The 14365-nt window shown below is 40.7% G+C and overlaps 1 protein-coding gene across 2 annotated transcripts in view; it reads left to right on the plus strand.

Moving 5' to 3' along the window:
* Positions 1-14365, plus strand: part of SYN1 (synapsin I) — a 47278-nt gene that overhangs the window by 10500 nt on the left and 22413 nt on the right. For both annotated transcript variants that reach the window (XM_082718125.1, XM_082718126.1), the window contains exons 2-5: positions 1071-1128; positions 1234-1325; positions 4502-4658; positions 4828-4917. In XM_082718125.1, the coding sequence (XP_082574251.1) occupies positions 1071-1128; positions 1234-1325; positions 4502-4658; positions 4828-4917 (397 nt within the window). The remainder of the gene's footprint in view (positions 1-1070; positions 1129-1233; positions 1326-4501; positions 4659-4827; positions 4918-14365) is intronic.

Here is a 14365-nt window from a genome sequence, read left to right on the forward strand (position 1 = left end):
TTCCCCTCCAACGCTTGTAAGGGGACAGTGTCGGTAATGGAGTGTGCTTGTGAGAGAGAGGGAGGGAGAGGGAGGAGAGAAAATGGCTGTGCTTGGGGTCTTTGGGGTTTGTCCATGAAGTCTGTAGGGCCCGTTTATGTTGGGTGGGTGTCTGTGTCAGAGACAAGCCTGGGAGTGCCTCCTTTCCTCATCCCTCTTGAGTGAGACCCCTGACCAGAGATGATCTTCTGCGTGTAGAGAAGCCTGTTGGGTAGGAATCCTGCGCCTGGGGTAGGATGCCGCTGGAAACCCAGCCTGGCCCAGGGATAACGAGGTGGGAGTTCGCGCTGCACTCCTGGCTGGCTTCCCCTCGCACTCCCCTGGCTGGCTGGCTGCCAGCCACATCCCTCCCTACGCCCATCATTGCTGCCCTCCCCCTCCTCGCCAGTTCTAGTAGAACCACCGCCAGCCTGCACCCCTTGGATCTGCTCCTCTTTTATCTAGTCGCCCAACCATAGTTGGGTCCCTCAAAGCGCTCAGGCACACATGGACAAGTGTGATCCTCCACGGGGAAGGGCCAGGGCATGGAAGGATCCTTCAGGACTCACATGCAGACACAGCCGACTGAGGCATTCCCCAGGCACACTTCATATATACATAATCTCTATGGGGTTTTGGTTTTGTTTGTTTGTTTGTTTGGGATTTTTAGGTGTTTTGTTTTGTTACCATTTACAAACCTCCATGCAATTCCAAAGTACATTACCACTTGCAGAGTGCACTCCTCCTTTGGCAACGCTTTTTGAAGAAAACATTTCTGGGAGCGGTGTGAGGAGCAAACAACCCTCTGGGGAATGTCTGCCTGCGACTGTGGTTTGAGAACTTCGTTTAGAGTTCACAACGTCCTCTGACATTTACACACCTCCGGAAGGGATCACAACAGAACTTACGGTACCCCAAGCACTGTTGAGCTTTGCAAAGGGTTTCAACAATCACGAAGCACTTTATGGCTCTGAAGGATAAATGGGTCAAAGGAACTGGCCTGGGTTTTGACTTCCTGAGACTGATGGCTGTGCTCTGCTTTTCCTCTCCAGGGCAAAATACTTCAAAGGGAAGAAGATCCATGGAGAAATTGACATTAAAGTAGAACAGGTTAGTTGGGGCAGATGGATCTGGGGGTCGGCTGTCCAGACCGAAACCTGGATGGTCGTTTTGGTTTGATGTGGGTAAATCACAGATATTTTTTCTCCTTCCTAGGCTGAATTCTCTGATCTCAACCTCGTGGCCCACGCCAATGGTGGATTCTCTGTGGACATGGAAGTTCTTCGGAACGGGGTGAAGGTCGTGCGGTAAGCAGAGAGGTGAACTTGGTGTTGTGGGACAGGCATAAGGACTCCCTTAGAGCTGTGGGAGCGTCACCCCCCCACCACCCATTCTCCTGGGAGCAAGAACTTAGGTATGTTACAATAGCCAAGATATGGAAACAATGTAAGTGCCCACTAGTGAATGAATGGATAAAGAAGATGTAGTGTGTATATACTATGAAATATTTGGGCACTAGAGAGAAGGAAATCCTGCCCTTTGCAACAACGTGAATGGACCTTGAGGACATTATGCTAAGTAAGATAAATCAGAGGGAGAAAGACAAATACTGTATGATATCTCTTGTCTGTGGAATCTAAAAAAAGCCAACCTCATAAAAATAGAGAGTAAAATGGTGGTTACCGGGGACTGAGGAGTGATAGAATAAAAGAGATGTTTAGGGGCACCTGGGTGGCTCAGTGCGTTGAGCCTCTGTCTTCGGCTCAGGTCATGATCTCAGGGTCCTGGGATGGAGCCCCGCATCGGGCTCTCTGCTCAGCGGAGAGCCTGCTTCTGCCTCTCTCTAAGCCTGCCTCTCTGCCTACTTGTGATCTCTCTCTCCGTCAAATAAATAAATAAAATCTTAAAAAAAAAAAAGAAGAGTTGTTTAAGGGTATAAACCATCAAATAAATAAATAAAATCTTTAAAAAAAATAGAAGAGTTGTTTAAGGGTATAAACCTATACCTGGAAGATAGGTCCTGGAGATCCAATGTACAGTGTAGTGAATATAGATAACAATATTGTATCTTTTTTAAAGAAGATTTTTATTTATTTATTTGACACAGAGAGAGAGATCACAAGTAGGCAGAGAGGCAGGCAGAGAGAGGGGAAGCAGGCTTCCCGCTGAGCAGAGAGCCTGATGTGGGGCTTGATCCCAGGACCCTGGAATCATGACCTGAGCCAAAGGCAGAAGCTCAATGCACTGAGCCACCTAGGCGCCCCAACTATATTGTATCTTAACTATGGAAGTTATTAAGAGGCCAGATCTTAATTATTCCCACCACAAAAAGGAAGTGATAATTATGTGACATGATAGAAGTGCTAAATAATGCTACAGTGACAATTCTATTACAATATATGTGTGTCTAATTGACATCTTTTTTTTTTTTTTTAAGATTTTATCCATGGGGCGCCTGGGTGGCTCAGTGGGTTAAAGCCTCTGCCTTCGGCTCAGGTCATGGTCCCAGGGTCCTGGGATTGAGCCCCACATCTATGCCTGCCTCTCTGCCTACTTGTGATCTCTGTCAAATAAATAAATAAAATCTAAAAAAAAAGAAAAGATTTTATCCATTCACTTGACAGAGATCACAAGTAGGAAGAGAGGCAGGCAGAGAGAGAGAGAGAGAGAAGGAAACAGGCTCCCCGCTGAGCAGAGAGCCCAATGCGCTGGATCCCAGGACCCTGGGATCACGACCTGAGCCAAAGGCAGAGGCTTTAACCCACTGAGCCACCCAGGCGCCCCTAATCGACATCTTTTATGCCTTAAACTTACACAGTGTTATATGTCAACTTAAAAAGAAATTAGTGGGGGCGGGTGCCTGGGTGGCTTAGTGGGTTAAAGCCTCTGCCTTCGGCTCAGGTCCTGATCCCAGGGTCCTGGGATCGAGCCCCGAATCAGGCTCTCTGCTTGGCGGGGAGCCTGCTTCCCCCTCGCTCTCTGCCTGCCTCTCTGCCTACTTGTGATCTCTGTCAAAAAAAAAAAAACTTTAAAAAAAATGAAATTAGGGGGGCACCTAGGTGACTCAGTCGGATAACCATCTGCCTTCGCCTCAGGTCATGATCCCAGAGTCCTGCGATCCAGTCCCATGTTTAGCTCCCTGCCTGGCATGAAGCCTGCTTCTCCCTTCCCCACTTCCCCTGCTTGTGTTCCCTCTCTCGCTGTCTCTCTGTGTGTGTCAAATAAATAAATAAATAAAAATCTATATTAAATAAATAAATAAACAAAAAGAAATTAGGGGGGTGCTTGAGTGGCTCAGTTGGTTAAGCATCTGCCTTCAGCTCAGGTCATGATCCTGGGGTCCTGGGATCGAGTCCTGCATCGGGCTCCCTTCCCAGCCAAGACCTGCTTCTCTCTTTCCCTCTGCTACTCCCCCTGCTTGTGCTCTCTCATTCTCGTCTCTCTCTGTCATATAAATAAATAAAATCTTTTTTCTTCAAAGATTTTATTTATTTATTTGGCAGACAGAGATCATAAGTAAGCAGAGAGGTAGGCAGAGAGAGGAGGAAACAGGTTCCCTGCTGAGCAGAGAGCCCTATGCGGGGCTGGATCCCAGGACCCTGGGATCATGACCTGAACCGAAGGCAGAGGCTTTAACCCACTGAGCCATCCAGGCGCCCCTAAAAAAAAACCTTAAACAAAAAAAACGAGGTACAGAATGTGGGAAGATCGCCTCTCTTCTGCAGAGCCAAGGGTCCTAGCAGACCGCAAGCCAAACTTTTTAGATATTAAATCAGAAAATATTACTTGAGCATCTACAGTATGCCAGCTGCTGCCCTCAGCATTTTACATTCAAGAAATATTTACTGAGTGCTGATTGTGCACCTGGACCTGTTGCATGTGCTGAGGACCTGGCAGTTAAGAAAACTGACCTCCCCCCCCAAAGAGCCCCTGCTCCCCCCACCTCAAAAAAACCCCTCTGCCCTCACGGACCTTGTGTTCTACTGTGGGATACATGCAATAAACAAATCAGAAAATGTAAAGTTGCTAAGAAAAAATATTTAGCAGCAAAGGGATAAAGGATACGTTGGATGCTGGAGGGGTCTGCAGTTTGGAGGAGGAAGACCGATATTGTGAGAGATATTTTTTTAAAGGTTTTGTTTTTTATTTGCTTGTTTGAGTGAGAGAGAGAGAGAGAGAGCGAGCCCGCACAAGCAAGGGGAGAGGCAGAGGCCAAGAAAGAAGCAGATTCCCCGCTGAGCAGAAGCTCGCTGTGGGGCTGGATCCCAGGATCCTGGGATCACCAGAGAGTGGGAAAGTGTGAAAAGGGTATTGCTGCGGAAGGAAACAGCTTGCATGTGTGTGCGCGCGCAGACCTGAGCAACCACTTTGCAATTTCTAAGAGCTGCAGAGAATTCGAGAGGTGGTTTTTGTTCTAAGGGTGGTGGGGAGCTCTGGGGGAGTGGGGTGAATATCCTCGACACCTCTCCCCCTGCCACCCCAGGTCTCTGAAGCCGGACTTTGTGCTGATTCGCCAGCACGCCTTCAGCATGGCTCGGAACGGAGACTACCGCAGTTTGGTCATCGGGCTGCAGTATGCCGGGATCCCCAGCGTCAACTCTTTGCACTCTGTCTACAACTTCTGCGATAAGCCCTGGGTGGTAAGTGGCGGGAAGGGCGCTGCTGGCGGAGGGACTATCTCCTGTATGCATGCGTGTGGGAGTTCGAAATCCCTGCGATCTTGGAGGGGGGTTGCTCGAAGCTCAGAATCCCAGCTTGGAGACTGTCCCCGAGGAGGGCGTGCTGACCCATCTCTCCTGGCTCTCCTAGTTCGCCCAGATGGTTCGACTGCACAAGAAACTGGGAACAGAGGAATTCCCTCTTATCGATCAGACCTTCTACCCCAATCACAAAGAGATGGTGAGTCTGGGGGCCGTAGGAAGGGCAGGAAGGGAAAGCGTCGTGCCTACAGCGACCTTATTGCCAGGGGACGCATTATTAGCAATGGCGACGGTGTCAGGGAGCGCAGCCAGTGTGTGTGTGTTGGGGGGGGGGCGGTGAAGTTGCTTCGCGACCGGGTTTATTAATAGCATGAATTTACTGATGGGCTTACAAGTGTGATTGCAGTCATTGATCCTGTTTCTTATAGTATCTTTTCTCACCGGTATTAAAAATCAACTTCTACTGTAAACGAACAGAGCTAATGTAATGAATCAGATTATATTACATATAGAAATCAAGTCATGGCTACTTATATTAGCAAATATGCTTCGTGATAGAAATGTCACCCATGTTGCAAATGAGGATTGACAATGAAAATCATCACTAGCGATGTTACAAATTAAATTGCTTACCAGGAGCAATTGAATTGTGGGTTACTATGATTGTAAAATAAAATCACCAATATTACAACCTATCACTACTACTAAAAATTACTGTTATTGCAGCAAATTATGAGGACCCATGTTACGAATCAAATTGCAGTTCCTTACAGAAATTGAATAATCATTACTAGTGTTATTGAAGATCATAACTATTATTACAAATTATTATCAATATTACAAATTATGTTCTAATATAAATTATAAGTCTCTGTTTTGAATTATATTATGCTTACTAGAAATTTTATGATCATTAATAATATCAAATATTATAACTAGTATTACAAATTTCTGCCAATGTTACAACTTAAGATTACTAATGTGAATTATGAGTAACTATATTTTGAATTATCTGGTAGCTTCTAATAGAAATTATTATTAATATGGTTTTAACAACTCCAGTTTATATTATGAATAATTACTAATATTAAAGTTACGAGTACTAATATAATTTATGAGTACCACAGTTATGAATCAAATTTCAATTGCAAATAGAAATTGAATCACCATTACTGATGCCATCAAACTTTACAACTAATTTTATAATTTTATAAGTTTTTAACAATGTTATATATTTTGTTTGCTTATATAAATGATAACACCACTTGTGTGAGTTAAATTACAGTTAAATGTCAATATTGACCCAACGTTACCAACTTGGTTAAATAAACATTGGTATCAATATTAAAAATTCTTACCAGCATTACCAATTATAGCCACTGATATAAGTTAACAGTGTTACGAATTAAGTTTTCTTACAGATGAAGATGAAATCATTAGTTCTTAGGAAACCCAATTTGCTTATCATTATTATTATTCAAGTTCTTTGAGAGGACAGAATAGCTGACCGTGGTTGAGAGCGTGGACTCTGGCCAGAATTTCTATATTGGAATCTGAGACCTACAACTTATTAGCTCTCTAACATAGAAAATGTTACTTAATGCTCTGTGCCTCAGTTTACCCACCCACAAAATGGGGGTAATAATAGGTCCTGCCTCCCAGAGTGGGTGTGAGAACTAAATTATTTAATGACTGTAAAGTGGTTAGAACAGTGCGTCTGACATATGTTAACTTCTCCCTCCGTGTTAAAAAATTTCCCTTCTATTCCTAATTTGTGGTGTATTATTATCATGAAAGGATGTTGAACTTTGTCAAATGTTTTTTTCTGTATTTACTGATATGATCGTGTGGGTTTTTTTCTTTTATTTTTTATTTTCTTTTATTGTGTGAATATGATGTATTACATTACTTGAGTTCCATGCGAGTTGAGGCGCATTGGCATTCCTGGACCATCTCTCACTTAGTCTGGTGTATAATCCTTTTTAGGATTCAGTTTTGTTGAGAATTATGGTATCTATAGTCAGAAAAGATATTGATCTACTGTTTTCTTATGATGTCTTTGTTTTTGGTATCCAGGTACTAGTAGCCTCACAAAATGAAATGGATAGTGGTCCCTTCTCTTCTATTCTGGGGAAGAGCTGTGGAAGATTAGTGTTTAATCTTTTAAATACTCGTAGAATGTGCAGGTGAAGACATCGACATCTAGTCCTGAGCATTTCTTCTTCTTCTTTTTTTTTTAAGATTTTATTTATTTAGGGTGCCTGGGTGGCTTAGTCAGTTAAAGATCTGCCTTCGGTTCAAGTCATGATCCAAGCGTCCAGGGATCGAGCCCCACATCAGGCTCCCTGCTCTCGGGGAGCCTGCTTCTCCCTCTCCCCTCACTTGTGTTCCCTCTCTTGCTGTCTCTCTCTCTCTCTGTGTGTGTCAAGGAAATAAATAAGATCTTATTTATTTATTTTTTAGAGAGAGAGAGAGAGAGAGTGTGCACAAGTAAGGGGAGGAGCAGAGGGAGAGGCAGAAGCAGGCTCCCCGCTGAGCAGGGAGCCCAACAAGGGGCTTCTTCCCAAGACTCTGAGATCATGACCCGAGCCAAAGGTAGACGTTTAACCGACTGAGTCACCCAGGCGCCCCTTCCTGGCATTTCTTTGTAGGATGTTGTTGTTGTTGTTATTATTATTATTACTGATTTTATAGGATTATTCAGATCTTCTAGTTCTTTTTCAGTCAGTTTTGGTAGTTTGTGTCTTTCTAGGAATTTTGTTGATTTTTTTCAAAGAACCACCTTGTGATTTCATTGATTTTCTCTATTGTTCTTCTATTCTCTATTTCATTTATTTCCATTCTAATCTTCATAACTTAGTTTTTTTCAAGATTTTATTTATTTACTTGACAGAGAGAGAGATCACAAGTAGGCAGAGAGGCAGGCAGAGAGAGAGGGAAGCAGGCTCCCTGCTGAGCAGAGAGCCCTATGCAGGGCTTGATCCCAGGACCCTGAGATCAAGACCTTAAAGCAGAAGCTTAACCCTCTGAGCCACCCAGGCGCCATCACCCCTCATTACTTATTTTTTATTGAAGTATAATTAACATGCAGTGTTATATGTTAGTTTCAGATGTATAATATAATGATTCAACAATTCTGTACCTCTCTCGGCGCTCATCAAAGATAACTGTACTCTTAATCTCTTTTATCTATTTTGTTCACCCCCCCCCCCAACCCACCTTCTCTCTGGAAACCACCAGTTTCTTCTCTGTATTTAAGAATGTGAGTTTTTTTAAAAATTATGAACAATTTTAAAGATTGTATTTATTTATTTGTCAGAGAAAGAAAGAAAAAGGACAAGCAGGGGGAGTGGCAGGCAGAGGGAGAAGCAGACTCCCACCTGAGCAGGGAGTCCAACTCGGGACTCAACCCTAGGACCCTGGGATCAGACCTGAGCCAAAGGCAGATGCTTAAGCAACTGAGCCTCCCAGGCATCACTAGGCATTTTTTTCTATCTCCTTTATTCTTGTTTTGTTTCTTATTTTTATTTAAAATCAATTAATTAACATATAATGTATTATTAGCTTCAGAGGTATAGTTTAGTAATTCATCAGTTGCATATAACACTCAGAGCTCATAACATCAGGGGTCCTCCTTAATGCCCATCACCCAGTTACCCCATCCCCACATCCACCTCCCATCTAGCAATCCTGTTTGTTTCCTAAAGTTCAGAGTCTCTTTTTATTTATTTATTTATTTATTTGGACAGACAGATCACAAGTAGGCAGAGAGGCAGGCTGAGAGAAAGGAGGAAGCAGGCTCCCTGCTGAGCAGAGAGCCCGATGCGGGCCTCGATCCCAGGACCCTGAGATCATGACCTGAGCCGAAAGCAGCGGCTTAACCCACTGAGCCACCCAGGCGCCCAAGTTCAGAGTCTCTTATCATTTGTCTCCCTCTCTGATTTTGTCTTCTTTTTCCCTCCCTTCCCCTAAATCCCACATATGAGTGAAATCATATAGTATTTGCCTTTCTCTGACTTATTTCACTTAGCATTATCCGCTCTAGCTCTGTACATGTCTTTGCAAATGGCAAGATTTCATTCTTTTTAATGGTTGAGTAATAGTCCATTGTAAATATACTGCATTTTCTTTATCCATTCATCTATCGATGGACACTTGGGTTGCTTCCATATTTTGGCTATTGCAAATAATGCTGCAATAAGCATAGGGATATATATATATTTTTTTAAAGATTTTATTTATATATTTGATAGACAGAGATTACAAGTAGGCAGAGAGGCAGGCAGGGAGAGAGGAGGAAGCAGGCTTCCTGCTGAGCAAGAGAGCTCGATGTGGGGTTTGATCCCAGGACCCTGAGACCATGACCTGAGCCAAAGGCAGAGGCTTTAACCCACTGAGCCACCCAGGTGCCCCAGGGATATATATTTTTGAATTAGTGTTGTCCTTTCCTTTGGGTAAATACCCCATAGTGGAATTACTGGATCACATGATGATTCTATTTTTAATTTTTTGAAAAGCCTCCATACTATTTTCTGCAGTGACAGCACCAATATGCATTCCCACCAACAGTACATGAGTGTTCCTTTTTCTCCCCATCCTCGCCAACACTTCTTATTTCTTGTGTTTTTGATTTTAGTTTTGATGGCTAAAATGGGTGATATCCCATTCTGGTTTTAATTTGCATTTCCCTGATGATTAATGATGTTGAGGATCTTTTCATGTGTCTGTTGGGCATCTGGATGTTTTCTTTGGAGAAATGTCTATTCAAGTCCTCTGCCCATTTTAAATTAGATTATTTGTGGGCTTTTTAGTGTTGAGCTGTATGAGTTCTTTGTATATTTTGGATATAAACCCCTTATCAGATTAACCCCCACTGATTTGAAAATATCTTCTCCCATTCAGTAGGTTGCCTTTTTGTTTAACTGGTGGTTTCTTTTGATGTACCAAAGATTTTTATTTTGGTGTAGCCCCAGTACTCTAATTTTGCTTTTGTTTCCCTTGCTTGAGGAGACATACCTATAAAAATGCTTCCATGGCTGATGTCAAAGAAATTATTGCCAGTGTATGTCTCTAGGAATTTTATGGTTTCGGGACTCACGTTTAGGTCTTCAATCCATTTGAGTTTATTTTTGAGCATGGTGTCCAGCTTCATTCTTTTGCATGTAGCTGTCCAGTTTTTCCAACACCAATTGTTGAAGAGACTGCCTTTTCCCCATTGTGTATTCTTGTCTCCTTTCTCACCGATTAATTGACTGTATATGTGTGGGTTTACTTCTGGAGTCTTTATTCTTTTCCATTAATCTACATGTCCACTTTTGTGCTGGTAGCATACTGTTTTGATTACTGCAGCTCTGTAGTATATCTTCAAATCTGGGATTGTGATACTGTTAGTTTTGTTCTTCTTTTTCAAAATTTCTTTGGCTATTTGGGGTCTCTTGTGGTTCCATACAAATTTTAGGATCATCTGTTCTAGTTTTGTGGAAAATGCTGTTGACATTTTGATGGGGATTACTTAAATCTGTATATTGCTTTGGGTTGTATGGACGTTTTAACAATAATGGTTCTCCCAGTCCATGAGTATGGAATACCTTTCCATTTGTTTGTTTCATTTTCCATTTCTTTCATCAGTGTTTTATGGTTTTCAGAGTATGGGTCTTCCATGTCCTTGGTTACGTTTATTTTATTTTATTTCATTTTATTTTATTTTATCACTTTTGGTGCAGTTATAAATGGGATTGTTTGTTAATTTCTCTTAATTAGTTTCTTAGTTTCTCTTTCTGCTACTTCACTGTTAGTGTATAGAAATGCAACAGATTTCTGTATATTAATTTTATATCCTGTGACTTTTCTGAATTCAGCAATCAGTTCTAGTAGTTTTTTGGTGGAATATTTAGGGTTTTTTTTATATATAATATCATTTCATCTGCAAACATTGAAAATGTTACTTCTTCCTTACTAATTCAGGTGACTTTTATTTCTTTTTCTTGTCTTATTGCTGTGGCTAGGACTTCCAGTAGTATGTTGAATAAAAGTGGTGAGAGTGGACATCCTTATCATGTTCCTGATCTTAGAGGAAAAACTCTCAGTTTTTCCCCATTGAGTAAGATGTTAGTTGTGGACTTTTCATGTAAGGCCTTAACTTATGTTGAGGTATGTTCTCTCTCAACCTGCTTTGCTGATGGACCCTGTGCACCTGTTGGGGCCTGCCTTCAATGCTCTGGCAGGCTGTTTGCAATTTTGTCTTAGCCTTTACTTCCCGGTTTTGCAGAGCCTCAAGGTCAGCCAGAGATCCTGAGCATGCACACAGCCTTGGGCATATTTGTGGTTTTCTAGATTCTTGGGAATTTGTCAATGTTTTTCAAAGCCTCCTATGAAGATCTCCTTACCCAACTTTTCCTGTTAGGTTTTATGGTCTGCTTGTAATGTTTGTCCTAGCTATAATCACTGCCTCCAGCACTTGCTATGCTAAACAATTGCTACTGATTGTTTTTGAAAAAACAAAAACAAAAACAAAAAAACAGGGAAAGCTGTTCACACTAGATGAACTTTGAGTCAAATCAAATAGACAAGCCCTGTGAATGGAGTTTTCTAGGAAAGTGCCAGATAGGTCAAATGAAGATAGTTCTCTAGGAATGGGACTTTTGGAGGAAATTCCAACCCTGTTCTTCCTCCCGCTCTGGCTGATAGGCTGCTGGTTTTCATCAGGACTACAAGACTGTTGATTTTCAAGGCTGTTGTGGAAGTAGGGAGAAGGTGAGAAAGAGAAAGTCCGAATGCCATAAAGCATACTGTTCTTACTGAGATTCAGCCACTTTTCTTGAATAGATACTTCCTGAATTATTATAAGCCTTTGGCCAATTTTTAGAGTTCTGAAAAATTAATTTTGACAATTTTTGCCAGTATTCCCATTGCTTTTATGGAAGAGAAGATTTTTATAGGCCCTTACTCTGGCATTCCACTGACATCACTTCCAGACACACCTTCCTCTTTCCCACCCCAGCCCTAAGATGATAGCATTTCAAAACCAGGGTGTGGAAGCCAGATGTACTCATTGATACTAGAATATCTTTGCTTCTAGGCCTTCTCATTATATAGAGCAAAGAAATTTATATATATATATATATATATATATATATATATATATATATATGTGTGTGTGTGTGTTCACACTGATACCTCTAATTGTAGCCCAACACATCACAGGGTCCCATCTAGCTTTCCCCAGTCTATACTTATATTTTTCTTCTATAACAATGGGAACACTAGCTTCCAATATCATCAGTGTGTTTACTCATTTGCTCAGTCCCACAATACACAGAATGTATTTTTAGAATTTCAACATCCACACCACTATGAAAAACAAATTAAAAGCCTGAGATTTGTTTGCCCTTTTTAGATCTTCAGATGAGGATGTATAGTCAAAGTGCTATATTCAAAAGTTTCTTGGTTATTTTATTTTTCATTCAGCACAATTACCTTATTCATTGTATTTTAAATATAATTTGTTTCTCTTTCTATTAAATTTTAGTCTTTTCCCTATCTATGACTTAATTGTATATTTTTTCATTTAAGACATTAGCATGATCCAAAAGTCAAAAGATTAAAAAGCATACAAATTTTTAAAACCTAGACAGAATGGATAATTTCCTAGGGAAGCACAATTTACCAAAATTGACCCCATTAGAGCTTAAAAGACCAATTTCCATAAAACAAAAGAGAAAATGAGTAAGAAACTGCCTCATAAAAAAGCACCGGGCCCAGATGGTTTCACAGGAGAAGTCTCCAAACTTACAGAGCAGTTAATCCTAATGCCAAATAAATTGTTCCAGAGAACAGAGAATGAAAAGAAATTTCCACATGGTTTTTCTAAAGCAATTATAACATTTATTGCACTCAAAAAAGCATGAACTATTTTCACTTGTTAATAACAGTGCAATAATCCTAACTGAAATTTCAGCAAATTAATTCAAAACTACATTAAGAAAATAATGTAGCATGACCCAGTAAGTGAGTTTCCTTCTGGGAATGCAAGGATGGTTCTTTATAAGTAATGTGTTAATATCATACAATTTATTAATAGATCTAAAGAGAAAACCATATGATGTTTCCATAGCTATTTTAAAAGACTTTGGCAGAATTCTGATATGATCATTCAAAAATAGAAATCAACTGATAACTTCTTAACAAGATAAAATTTGTATACGTCAATCCTAAAGTTATCCTAATGAGACAACATGGAAGGCATTTCCACTAAGATCAGAAACAAGGCAATGGGGTGCCTGGGTGGCTCAGTGGGTTGGGCCTCTGCCTTCGGCTCAGGTCATGGTCCTGGGGTCCTGGGATCAAGCCCCGCATCAGGCTTTCTGCTTGGCGGGGAGCCTGCTTCCCCCCCCCCCCACCGCCTGACTCTCTTCCTACTTGTGATCTCTGTCTGTCAAATAAATAAATAAAATCTTTAAAAAAAAAAAAGAAACAAGGCAATGCCTTCTGTCTGCACTCCTTTTCAAAGTTGTACTTAGAGGTATTAGACCAATGCAGTTAGACTAAGAAAAATAATTATAGATGTAAGAATGGGTAAAGAAGATATAAAAATTTTTTAAAGATTTTGTTTATTTATTTGAGAGAGAGTGTGTGAGAGAGAGAGCACTAAAGGGGAGGGTCAGAGGGAGAAGCAGACTCCCCACTGAGCAGGGAGACTGTTGCAGGACTCAGATCCTGGGACTCCAGGATAATGACTTGAGCTGAAGGCAGTCACTTAACTGACTGAGCCACCCAAGGTCCCTAAAAATATCTCTGTTTAAGACAATACCAATAGTATACCTGGAAATTTCCAGGAGAACCAATAATAAAGTTAATTCAAGCAATAAAGAATTCAGTAATACAGTAGAATATAAAATCAATATATAGAAATTAGTTTTCACACACACAAAGAACCAGATATATAATATAAGGGAAAACACTATTTATGATAACAAAAATGGATAAGATCTGTCATGATAAAGTCAACAAGGAGTAATGCAAACTTATATGAAGAAAAATTTAAAACACTTCCTGAAAGACACAAAGGTAGACTCACACAAAAACAAAGACATTCCTTGTTCTTGGATAGGATGAATTAGTATCATAAAGATGTCAGTTTCCCTTCTCAAGTCTTCATTTATAAATGCAATGTGATCCCCAGAAACATACCTATAAGCTTTTATCTGCAACTGATAAAAGTTGATAGTGAACTTCACATGAAAATGCAAACATGAAAGAATATCCATTAAAAAAAAAAAAAGAAAAGAATAATGGGGGTGGGGGGTATTAGCCCTAACAGCCTTGAGGGAGTCTAATGCCTCTGCCAGCAAACATTCTATGAAGGTTTTCTAATTTAAACAATATGATGCTGACACATGAATGGGCAGTCTGGCAGACTAAAAGAAAAATTAAAGTCCAGATATAGATCCATGTACACATGGGAATCTAGTGGATGATAAAAGTGGCAAGTTTTGTTTTTGACATTTAAATCCTTTGTCTGAAATGATTTTTCCCCCTTTTTTTTTTTAACGCTGTTATGGACATCTCTATTACATGTGTTCTTGAACACTTCTCTACATGCATTACAGGATGGTTGAAATGTCCATTCACTTATGTAACACTGTTCT

This window comes from Mustela nivalis (genome assembly GCF_964662115.1).
Source record: "Mustela nivalis genome assembly, chromosome: X".
Lineage (NCBI taxonomy): Eukaryota > Metazoa > Chordata > Mammalia > Carnivora > Mustelidae > Mustela > Mustela nivalis.